General features: G+C 56.6%; 1 protein-coding gene across 2 annotated transcripts; it reads left to right on the forward strand.

Annotated features, from left to right (window-relative positions):
* Window positions 1–6,871: 6,871 nt before the first annotated feature.
* Window positions 6,872–11,082, forward strand: GGT6 (gamma-glutamyltransferase 6). 2 transcript variants are annotated; one of them, XM_040453548.1, is made up of 5 exons: window positions 6,872–7,419; window positions 8,335–8,444; window positions 9,006–9,190; window positions 9,281–9,394; window positions 9,650–11,082. In XM_040453548.1, the coding sequence occupies exons 1-5, from the start codon at window positions 7,150–7,152 to the stop codon at window positions 10,678–10,680; spliced, it is 1,710 nt and encodes a 569-aa protein (XP_040309482.1). In that variant the 5' UTR covers window positions 6,872–7,149; the 3' UTR covers window positions 10,681–11,082. The 2 variants fall into 2 exon arrangements, with proteins under 2 accessions (XP_040309482.1, XP_040309483.1); XM_040453549.1 differs by lacking the exon at window positions 6,872–7,419 and having other exon boundaries at window positions 8,076–8,444.
* Window positions 11,083–11,868: the final 786 nt, after the last annotated feature.

Below are 11,868 nucleotides of genomic sequence, written 5' to 3' on the forward strand. Positions count from 1 at the left end.
TTAATCCAAAAGCCGATTCCTTGAAATGACCTATAAAATGGGGGGAGAGAGGGAAACTCTAGGCAGACTGATTGGGGTGGGGGAAAACACATGAATCGTCAGGAGTGAAACAGAGGACATCTTACAGACCCTACAGACACGAGGATGCTGAGGGGATACTGCGAACTGCTTCAGGCCAATAAACTTGACTAAGTGAAGTGCGTAAATCCCTCAAAAACACAAAGCATCAAAACTCACTCAAAAAGGATAGCTAACCCTTCTTACTAAGAAAGCTCCAGGCATAAATTACTGATGATTTCTACCAAACATTTCAGCAGGAAAGGTTAAAAGAAACATTTAAGAAATTAAGGAATCATTCATTCATTTACTTACTTACTTACTTTGGAGACAGAGGATGCCATAAACAGGCGAGAGGGTCAGAGAGAGAGAGAGAATCTCAAGCAGTCTCCACCATCATCACATAGCCCCATGCAGGGCTCCATCCCACAACCCTGAGATCATGACCTGAGCCAGAATCAGGAGTTGGACACTCAACCAATGAGCCACTCAGGTGCCCCAAAATTAAGGAAAATTTTTTAAAAAAGCACCACCTGGGTGGCGCAGTCGGTTAAGCGTCCGACTTCAGCCAGGTCACGATCTCACGGTCCGTGAGTTTGAGCCCCGCGTCGGGCTCTGGGCTGACGGCTCGGAGCCTGGAGCCTGTTTCCGATGCTGTGTCTCCCTCTCTCTCTGCCCCTCCCCCGTTCATGCTCTGTCTCTCTCTGTCCCAAAAATAAATAAACGTTGAAAAAAATTAAAAAAAAAAAGAAAAGAAAATTAATCAATATAATCCAAATTAACAGCGCCAACGAGAAGAACTACAGGATTATGTCAACAGATACAGAAACACCGTTTGATAAAGGGCAACACCCACGAATGATTAACGAGTTTTTAAAAGCCTCTTGGTAAACTAGGAACTTGCTCAACCTTACAAAGCTCAGCCAAGACAAACCTGGAACTAACACCAGACTTGACCATAAAAGGCTGGATGTGTCTCTCCAAAGATTAGGGGAGAACAGACCAGGGTGTCTTGTCTCATCCCCTCCGTTGACAATTGTGCCAGGAGTCTTAGCCAGTTCAATAGACAAGGAAGAAAAGGCATATTGGATATGAAGTAAAATTCTGTTCACAAAACATGAGTGTCCAAGTCGAAAACGTTAAGCAGTCTGCAAAGAAACCAGTGTAACTAATAGACAAGCTTAGCAAGGTCTTAGGATGCAAGGAAAGGTCAATATAAAAAAATCAATTGAATTTCTTTACAACAGCAACACCTGAGTAGGACACTGGGATTTTTAAAAATACCGTTTGAAATAGCAGAAAACTTGCAGAAAAATAGCAGAAAAAATGCTCGAGGTTAGGCCCCCCCCCCCCCCCAGATGGCTCAGTCAGTTGAATGGTGGACTTCGGCTCAGGTCATGATCTCGTGGTTCATGGGTTCAAGTCCTGTGTCAGGCTCTGTGCTAACAGCTCGGAGCCTGGAGCTGCTTCAGATTTTGTGTCTCCCTTGGGGCGCCTGGGTGGCTCAGTTGGTTGGGTGACCGACTTTGGCTCAGGTCATGATCTCGCGGTCCGTGAGTTCGAGCCCCGCGTCGGGCTCTGTGCTGACAGCTCAGAGCCTGGAGCCCGTTTCGGATTCTGTGTCTCCCTCTCTCTGACCCTCCCCCATTCATGCTCTGTCTCTGTCTCAAAAATAAATAAATGTTTATAAATAAATTAATTAATTAAAAAAAAACAAAAAAAACACAGATTTTGTGTCCCCCTCTCTCTCTTTGCCCCTCCTTGGCCTATGCTTGCTCTCTCAAAAATTAATAAATAAACTCTCTCTCAAAAATTAATAAATAAACTTTAAATAAAAAAACATGGAAAGGCAAGCCACAGAAAACATTTGCAAAACACATTAGTTCACTTATTTAGACTTGTGTCTAGAATGTACGAGGAATTCTTAAAATTCAATCATACCTTATTTTTTTAACAGGCGAAAGATTTGAACAGACACTTACTTCACCAAAGAAGACATTTGAAGGGACAATGACCAAATAAAATGACGGCAACAATGTTAGACTTTAGGAAGATGCAAGTTAAAACCACAATGAGATACCACTATGCCTACACACACACTAGAGTAGCTAAAAGTTTTTAAAGGTGATACCGGGGCGCCTGGGTGGCTCAGTCAGCTGAGCGTCCAACTTCGGCTCGGGTCACGATCTCACAGCTTGTGAGTTGGAGCCCCGCGGCGGGCTCTGGGCTGACAGCTCAGAGCCCGGAGCCTGCTTCCGGTTCTGTGTCTCCCTCTCTCTCTGCCCCTCTCCCACTCTCACTCTGTCTCTCTTTCAAAAGTAAATGAACATTTAAAGATTTTTTTAAAAATTAAAACTGACGATACCAAGTGTTACCAACTGGAATTCCCATTCCTTGCTGATGGGAATGCAAAACGGAGCAGTGACCTTGGAAGGTAGGGTGGTAGTTTCTTGAGTCAGCCATACGCTTGCCCTACGGCCCAGAAATCCCACTCTTAGATCCACCTAAGAGGAATGAAAACATGTGTCCCCACAAAGGCTTGCACACGATTGTTTATAGAAGCTATATTCACAATAATAAAATTTTGGAAACGATGCCATCTGTACCAATGAACGAATACATTGTAGTGTGTAGATGCAATGAACACTGCTCACCAATAAAAAATTAAAATGCTAATACATGCGACAACACGGGTGCTTCTCAAAGGCTTCTGCTAAGTGAAAGGAGTCAGATAGGAATGATTGTATGTTGTATGATTCCATTGGGAATGCACGAATCCCCAAAACACGATGCCTTTGGTAAAGGCAAACCCGTGGGGATAGAGATTAGATCGGTGATTGCCGAGGGCCAGAGGCAAAAGGTGAGGCTGAGGGCCACAAGGAAACTTCCTGGTGACACAGATGTCCACCTTGATCGTGGTGATGTTGGAAAACGGCCGTATACGTCAAAATCGGTGAATTTTACTTTATGGACACGACGCGTCAACAAATCTGCTTTTAAAAATGGAACGCATGGCGGACTTGCCGGCCAACGGTAGTTTTGAGAGCAAAGAGAAGACACTTCGCCGCATGGGAAGCTGGCACCCCTAAATCTCTGGGGGGAAGGGCCGGGCGCCTGCCTCCCGCGGACCAGGTGCGCGGAGACTGTCCACGCGCGCCCCCTGGCGGGAGGTGAGACCCTGACAGCCCAGCTGCCAGGCGGCAGCGGCCGGGGAGCGCACGTGGTTCAGCCACCTGCCACCTGCCAAGGGGGTCGTGGTGCGGGCTGCCGGGTTTGGGAAGGGCTTCGAAAGAGCCCGACTTAAACAGAGGAGTCAGCTTCATACACACACCAAGCCCTGAGACGCTCTGTGCCGGCCGAGGCGGAGTCCGGTGTCCATCAGAGGATCTTTCTTGCCCTTCTCCCCGCCCCCTTCCCCTCCCCCCTCCCTTCCCACCCTGGAGGAACAGTCTAGGGGGTGAGCCGGCGAGCAAGTCTGAGAGGAGGGAAATCAGACACACACACACATCCTCCGTCTGTCTCATGCACACACGCTTGTTTCCCTGTTGCACTGTCTACCCAAAACAGACGGAGAAGGTGCAAGGGAGGGGATTTTAACTCTGAGTGAACTTTTACGTTTTGTTTTGGGAGGGCGTATCCTTTTTTTTTTTTTTTTTTTTTTTTTTGCATTTTTCATTGTGGTTAAAACATAGCTAACATAAAATGTCCCGTTTTAGCCATTTTTAAATGTACAATTCAGTAGCACCAAGCAGACTTAACATTGCTGGACACCCAACCCCAGGGACTTTGCATCATCTCTACCTGCACCCCCCCCCCCCCCAGCCACAGACAGTGACTCCCCAGTACCCCTCCCCCGCCCTGGTAACCACTATTCTACCCTCTGTCTCCATGAATTTGACCATTGCATAGTTTTCTTTTTATTGTTTTATTAAAACAATTTTTTAAATGTATTTGTTTATTTTGAAAGAGAGAGAGAGACAGAGTGCGAGTGAGGGAGGGGCAGAGAGAGAAGGAGACACAGAATGTGAAGCAGGCTCCAGGCTCTGAGCTGTCAGCACAGAGCCCGACGCGGGGCTCAAACTTGTGAAGTGTGAGATCATGACCTGAGCCGAAGCTGACGCTTAACCAACCAAGCCCCTCGGGAGCCCCTTGTGTGGTTTCCTCAATTGCAGTTAAGAAATTAACCCTGAGGAGCCAGCGCCGCTGGGGGGTGTGGGCAAACCAAAGGACAACAGCCCCTCCCGGCCGCCAGCTTGTGAGGCGCCTGATACACGTGTCTGTGAGGACATAATCCCAGGTGGCAGGTCTCTGGGGGGCCTGACTTGGTTGGCGTTTGACTGGGGGGCGTGGGGGAGGGACACCAGGACATCGGCACCTTCACAAATTGCCGGGGTGTGATAAGCAGCTGGTATCGTAAGGAAGTGTTGAACCACCAAACTCTACACCTGAAACTAATCTTACATTGTATGTTAACTGACTGGAATTTAAATTAAAGCTTTTAAGAGATGGAGAGGGTTGCCCCTTGCAAAAGTCGCTAGCAGACGGCTAGGAAAGGCAGCCGTTCGACACTGTTACTACACATCAAAACACCCGGACGACTACAAAAAAATACCGATTAATCACCAACCTAAAGATTCCGGTTTAATTAGTTAATCGGTCTGCCCAGGTATTAGGCGTTGTCAAAGCTCACCAGCAGATTCCAATGTGCAGCTAACGCTAAGAGCTCGAGTTGATGAGTCTCCAGTCCTGTACTTCAGCCCTTAAGCCATCCGTGGAGGGGGAGGGGGGCGCTGGGGGGCACTGCTGGGTGTGAATCCTCCAGACCATTTCTGCATTGTGAGATTGAGGCCCTAAAGCAGAGAGGAAGTACATTGCTTCCTGGACCCAATTCCCATAGGGCAGGGGCGGGTTCCCACACCCAAGCCGTTCTCCTGCCCCTCCACTCCTTTCTGACCCCACGTACCCGGAAAGAGTGTCAGAGTCCACGGGCTAAGGGTTCGGTCCTACGAGACGGCCCACCCCCCCACCCCACCCCACCGGAGGGGCCAAGTGCAAGGCCAGGCTGTCGGCTGTACTTCTGACCGACCGGCTATGGGTCAGAGGTCCCCACGGCCCCCTCCTCGGGTCCTGCCGTCCGCTGGGGCGGCCTCCAGAACCCGGGGAAACACCGCACTCCCTGCCTCACCAGCTTCTTGTAAAAGTTCTCTGAGCCCCGTCCTCTGGGGTTTTCCTGGAGGCTTCGCCGAACCGCACGGCTCATCGGGTCATTGGCCACCGGCGACCGATGGGACCTGCCGCCCCTCGTGGGTCCCCAGAGGTCAGGGGGCGGGACTGGAGGTGCCAGCCTCTGGTCACGTGCGGCCTGCTCCTGGCCACGGCCCCCCCCTTGGGCGGGGTCCAGATGCCACCTCATTAACAAACAAAAGGCATCTTGAGGGCTCTCTGGCATCTAGGAGATTCCAGTGGTTTTAGGAGCTCTGGGTGGGAACAGGATGACCAAACGTGTATTTCTTACTGTAAATCACACTATCCCGGGAAGGAACCCATGTTTCTGAAGGGGCTACTTCATACCAGGCACTGCCCTAAATGCTTTCAGTGTATTTCCTCGTTCAATTCACACCTCAGCTCTGGGAGGAGAGATGTCGTGACTCCTATTTTCAAGTGGAGTCAAGACTCCCAGCGGTCAAACCACTTGCCTGCGGTCACGTGGCAAGTCAGTGGCAGAGACTGGACTGGATCCAGGTCTCCTGAAGCCGACCCCACTCCCAGCCCCCACGGAAACAGCCCGTCAGCCCAGGGAGCCACCTGGCCTGACCACCACCCATCGCCAGAGCCTGCCTAGCATCTAACTGGAGCTTGGCTGACAGGTGTCTCGGGGTGGGGTGGGGTGGGGTGGGGGAGCCGGGCAGTGCTGTCCAAGCCCAGAGCCTCTGGAGTGAGAAAGACCACATCATGAAAGGTCCCGGGACCCAATCGGGGGAAGTGGGGGTCCCAAAGAGCTCATCGGGGCCTAGTTGTAAGAGCAGAAATGTCAGTTCACAGGGGCCCAGGCTGAGGTGGAGCAGGACATGGGGGCCACACAAGCTCGGACGGTTCCCCACTGCCCCTTCTTGGGCGGGACCCATCTTCATTCTGAGATTATAACCTTCCCTGAGAAAGGAGAGCCGATGGTCTTTGTGAGAGCTCCACAGCCTTGGCAAAACTGAAAGGTGGCCTCCCTCTGCCGGTATCTCCATTTGGTTGGTTGGCTTTTTATTGGCCGGAGAAATCAGACACCCCGGAAACTGGCTTCGAGGGAGCTGAGGCGAGGGAGTGGAGGCAGCCGCTGTGCGTGGTTCTTTGTAGATCGATAAGCATCGTCAAGGGATCACCTGGGCGTTCGGAAGGCAGGTTCCTGGGCCCTACCCCAGACCTACAAAGTCAGAATCCCTGGGAGGGACGGGCAGTCTGATTTCACAAACCCCTTGGGTGACTCTGCAGCTCGCCAAAGGGAGAGAGCACTCCGCCTGCTGGTGAAAAGGCCCAGAGGGGGGGGGGGGGGGGGGCAGAGAACCGTGTGGGATTGAAGGATGATTTCTATGGTGGTTGTTTTAACGTAAAAAACACTTGAGCTTTTTAAAAAAAAAAAACTTTTGTGTTGAAATAAAACCTTCAGGAGCTTGGGGCGCTCTGGTGACTCAGTCAGTTAAACGTCCGACTCTTGATTTCCGCTCGGGTCATGATCTCGCAGTGTGTGGGTTCAAACCCTGCCTCGGGCTCTGTGCTGACAGCTCAGAGCCTGGAGCCTGCTTCGGATTCTGTGTCTCCCTCTTTCTCTGCCCCTCCTCTGCTTGCACTCTGCCTTTCTCTTTCAAAAATAAATAAACATTAAAAAATAATAATAATAAATAAAATATGCTTCCAGAAAAATGCGTGTGTCCTGCATGGAGAACAGGATGCATCTCCCCCATCGGCACCGTTGTTGGGTAAGCAACTGAGATTAAGAGACGCATCGTCACCAACGTCCCAGATCCCAGCGGCCCCTGTCCTGCCTCCCCCAGTCACCGCCTGCCCTGTGGTGGTCACAGCTCCTTTTATGTGTTCCTGCCCTTTATGTCACGGAAGCAGATAGAACGTGCTCCTTCATGCCCGACTCTGGCCCGTCACCGTGTTTGTAACATACATCTGACCTATCGCATCCACCCGAAGAGCGTTCAGTCCTGTGGACACACGGCTCGCTCTACCCAGAGGGCGGGTGTGACACGTCCCAGCGTGGGACTGCTACAGTGCCTGTCTGTTGGAGTCTCTGTGGTCTTGACCCTGTTGAAACATCGAGAAGGAACCAGTGGGGAAGGTCCTGGAGCTGCAAGACAGAAAGAACCAGTGAGGAGGGGTTCTGGGGAAGCCGGAGGCAAGAGTGGGGGGCCAGAACCAGAGGCAGGGCCTGGCTTTGCCGTTGCAGAGGGGAGGAGAGAGCCCAGCGCAGGTGGGTTCGCAGCTGGGGTGGCTATGAGGGGCTCCTGCCGTGGGCCTGGATTTGGGTCCGTGAGGTGGGAGGCAGGGTCACCCGCTTGGGCGCGTGGGAGGGTCGGGATGTGGGGCAGGGGAGATGGAGTCTGAAGTGGTCACGGGAGACTGGCCAGCCCAGGTGACTTGAGAGCCGAGGCTGGGGTCCACCGCGCTCCCGCAGCACCTTCCGGGCCGTGCCAAGTTGCCCTGGAACAGGTGCTGGGGAACTCGGGGGCCAGGCCGCCGCCCCAAGAGGTCTGCGGTGCCACCTGCTGGGCAAGAGCCACATGACGCCCAGGGAGTCCCCTTCCCCGCCCCAGGGGCTCCTCCCCAGACAGAGAAATGCAGACCCCAGCAGAGGCCAGACATGTCCACATCGGGACCCGGTCACAGGCTGAGCCCTGACCCAAGCCACACCGAGTGCTGAACAGGCCAGGGGATCCCGTGGTTGCGTCCCCAGAAAGGCAGGGGTCGGCGGGGGTCCTGGGTCTCTGGGCTGCGGCTGTGCCCCCCCCCTCACAGAGCTGCTCCCCCTGACAGGCTCCCCAGCCGCGAGAGCCCCCAGGCCCCGTGCCCTAGTGGAGCAGGCTCACACGCAGCCTCCCTGGCTCCGTGCCCTGCCCAGACCTGTTCTAGAAACACACCACCCTTCCCCACGGCTGCCTCCACCTCCCACCAGCCAAGCGCAGGCGAGGCCGGGACTCAGCTGGGAAGGCCGGCAGGCAGGAGGGCTGGGGTGGCCTCCGCGGGGCCATGGAACCCACAGCAGGGCCCGTGCTGTACCGACAGCTGCAGCTCTGGGATCCAAGCTTGGAGTCCGGGCAGGAGGAGGAGGAGGAGGAGGAGGAGACCTCGGAGCTGGTCGTTCCTGATCCCCGGAGGCCCCAGGACTCCTCTAGGTGAGTCAGGGAGGGGTCTGGGCACCCGGCAACTCGGGCCTGAGGCTGGTAAGTCCCTCCCTCTGGAGCCCCTAAGGTGGGGGCAGGTGTCGGACCGCCCCACGCCTGGCTCGGCTCCAGGAAGTTTCTGGGTGAACAGGGGAGGAGTGGAGCTGCGGCCCCATACCTGGCCTCCGAAGGGACATCTGTACGAGGCCGGCCCGGCCAGCTGCTCTGCCAAGGGCTCCCAGCCCCCACTCCTGGTGCACCTGCCAGGCAGGTTGGATCCGGGCCGCACCCAACTAGGCCCCGCTCCCCACCCAGCCAAGCCCACCTGCGGCCTCCCTCCTGCCTCTCCAACCTCCTCCCCAGGGGCTCCCTCCCTAGCTGTCCTCGGTGTCCCCTAGCTCCTTCCAATCGCCGTGTCTCGTCCACGCCCTCTACCAGGAGGCCTTTCTCCTTGGCAAAACTGTAGTCCTCACACAAGTAAGGCCAAGTTTTGGGGAAACGTCCCCTGGGTCCTCTCGGGGCTCTTGGTGGCCTTCCCGCCCCGGTCCTGGCTCAGGACACCCCTCTCTGCAGGGACGAGGCCGGTGGGCTGCCCGGGGCCTGGGCCCGCCTGGTCGCAGCCCTGCTACTCCTGGCCGTTGGCTTCTCCCTGGCGGTCAGGCAGCTCCACGCCAGCAGCGGCTCTGCGGCCCCTCCTCCCAGCGGGCACTCCCACCACCCCGGCGTGTACCACCACGGGGGCGTCGTCAGCCCTGCAGGTCAGAGCGGGGAGCCGCTGGGGGAGGGGGGACGGGCCAGGGTCACGGTCCCGGGACGGCCGCCCCCCCGACGGTCTCCTCTTGCTGCAGCCACGTGCTCCCACCTGGGCCGAGAGCTGCTCGTCGCAGGGGGCAACGTTGTGGACGCCGGAGTGGGAGCTGCTTTGTGCCTGGCGGTGGTACACCCTCACGCCACGGGGCTAGGTCAGTGACCCACAGCCCAGGTCTGCTCTTGGGCCCTGACCTCGGGGCTGCTTAGTGGCAGGACCTAGGACTCAGGCGGTAGCCCCAACCCTGGATCGTGGCCCCTGCTCCCACGTCCGTGTGGTCTTGACCCCCGTCTCCAGGCCTAGTGAGCAACTCCTGACCTCAGGCCGAGTCCGTGACCCTTCACCCGGGCTACCGAGTCCCCCTGACCCCCGTGCCCTGACTCCCGTGTGACCCCTTCTTCTCCTTCAGGTGCCACGTTCTGGGGCCTCTTCCACAATAGCACCTCGGGCAGTTCCACTGCCCTGACGCCAGGTCCGGCCCGGACGCTGGCCCCCGGCCTGGGGCTGCCGTCCGCTCTGCCGGCCCTGCGCCTGCTGCACGCACACTTCGGCCGCCTGCCCTGGCCACGCCTGCTGGTGGGCCCGGCCTCGCTGGCTCAAGACGGCTTCCTGGTGGATACAGCCCTGGCCGGGGCCCTGGCCGCCCGGAGCACGGAGGGCCTCTGTCCACTGCTCTGCCACGCCGACGGGACCCCGCTGGGCCCCGGGGCCCGCGCCACCAACCCCAAACTGGCCGCCGTGCTACGCGGGGCGGCAGTGGCCCCCACCCCAGACCTTGCCGGGGACGCCCTGCTGAGTCTGCTGGCCAGAGACCTGGGGCTGCGGGGACCCTCGCCTGGGCCCGGCCCCACCCTGGAGCCAGCCCTGCAGCTACCTATGCCCCAGGGCATCCTGTCCACCACCCCCAGCCCCTCAGCTGGCCCAGAACTGCTGGCGAGGGTGGAGGCGGCCTTGCGCTCTGGAGGGCCCAGCCCTGACCCCTGCCTGTTAGTCCCACGAGCGCCCGTGACCCCCGGGAGCGGCGTCCTGGCCACCATAGACGGCAGCGGCTCTGTGCTCCTCCTCACCTCCTCACTCAACAGCTCCTTTGGCTCTGGACATCTGTCCCCAAGCACCGGGGTTCTGCTGAGCGACCTGGTGGCCGAGTCTGCAAGTGGGGGCTGGGCTTGCCCCCTCGTCCTCCATGGTGGCTCTGATGACACAGAGGCTGATGTGTTGGGGCTGGTGGCTTCAGGAAACCCCGTAGTGGCCAGAGTCACGACTCGTGCCCTGCTCAGTCGCCTGGTGGGGCCCCAAGCCCAGGCCCAGCAGCAGCAGCAGGGACCAACACAGAGCCCTAGCATTTGTGGTCAAGGGACCCTGCTCCAGGTAGCTGCTCACGCAGAGCATGCTCACGTCTCCAGTGTCCCCAGTGGCTGCTGCACCTTCCAGGGCTTCTAAGTGTGGGGCAGTGGCCAGCAGGGCGTGGACCGGGTGGGGGTCTCCAGCCTGGAGGCAGGGACAGAGCAGGCCCAGCAGTGATGAAGTGCATACAGAGCACACTGCCAGCTCAGGCCCACAACCTCTGGCCTGGACTGGAGTGAGTTCTGGCTCTTTTTTTTTCAGTTAAGGAACCCAAGGACAATGAGGAAAGAGCCCCAGGCCCCGGGGCCAACCCTGAGTTCAGATCCAGCCCTGAGAAGGACAGGTAGAAAGACGCCAAGCCCCTGCCTTGGCTCCAGGCCCCACGGGCAAGGCTGGCAGAGTCCGGGGTGCTGCTGGCCTCTCTGTCCTTCCCTTCAGGCCACCCTCTGCTGATCTGTGTCAACGGGGCTGGAAACAAAATAAAGATCAAGTCTCCTGGATGCCTTGTGCCATTCCTGTTCTTAGTTTCCCATTAGCCTGTGAAGTGTTCGGTGTGGCGGCTTCCCCCTTGGGCAGCACAGCTGACCTGCACCCAGACAGGCAGCAGGGGTTGAGAGGAGGAACAGGAGATACCCTCGGGGCCTGGGTCCAAAAGTGGCCGCAGCTGGGGTGTGGGATTTGGCTGGGGGACGGAGCGGGGCGGGGCTTCGCCCTGACATTGCCTACCTCCCACATCCCCCCAGGGCTGGGGTCCCTCGGGACTATAACCTCCTAGAGACAGCTTCTCCAGGCCAGAAGCTGGGGAGGCCCTCTGTACTCCCGCCTGCCCTTGGAAAAGTTATGTCTGATTTTGTAGAACTCTTGATCAGCAAAGAGAATCCTCCCCCAGCTCAGTGGATGGTACCACCATCTACCCAGCTATTTTAGCCCCAAACCTGGCATCGCTGTCTTTTCTGCTCCCCCACATCCATCCCTCCTTACCAGCTCCAAATTAGCTGGAATCTGACCTCATTTCATATTACACTGCGGTCTGTCTCTAACGGTTCTTCCTGCTTCTCCCTCGGCAATCCGACAATCCATTCCCCACACAGCCACAGAACAATCTTTTAAAAATGTAAATAGGATCAAGGCTAGCCCTTGCATGAAACCCTCCAACAACTTCCCATCCACGCTCCGATTAAACCCACCAGCGAGGGGCGCCTGGGTGGCGCAGTCGGTTAAGCGTCCGACTTCATCCAGGTCACCATCTCGCGGTCCGTGAGTTTAAGCCCCGCGTCGGGCTCT

Source organism: Herpailurus yagouaroundi, unplaced genomic scaffold (genome assembly GCF_014898765.1).
Source record: "Herpailurus yagouaroundi ecotype Mexico unplaced genomic scaffold, PumYag 208, whole genome shotgun sequence".
NCBI classification, from domain to species: Eukaryota; Metazoa; Chordata; class Mammalia; order Carnivora; family Felidae; genus Herpailurus; species Herpailurus yagouaroundi.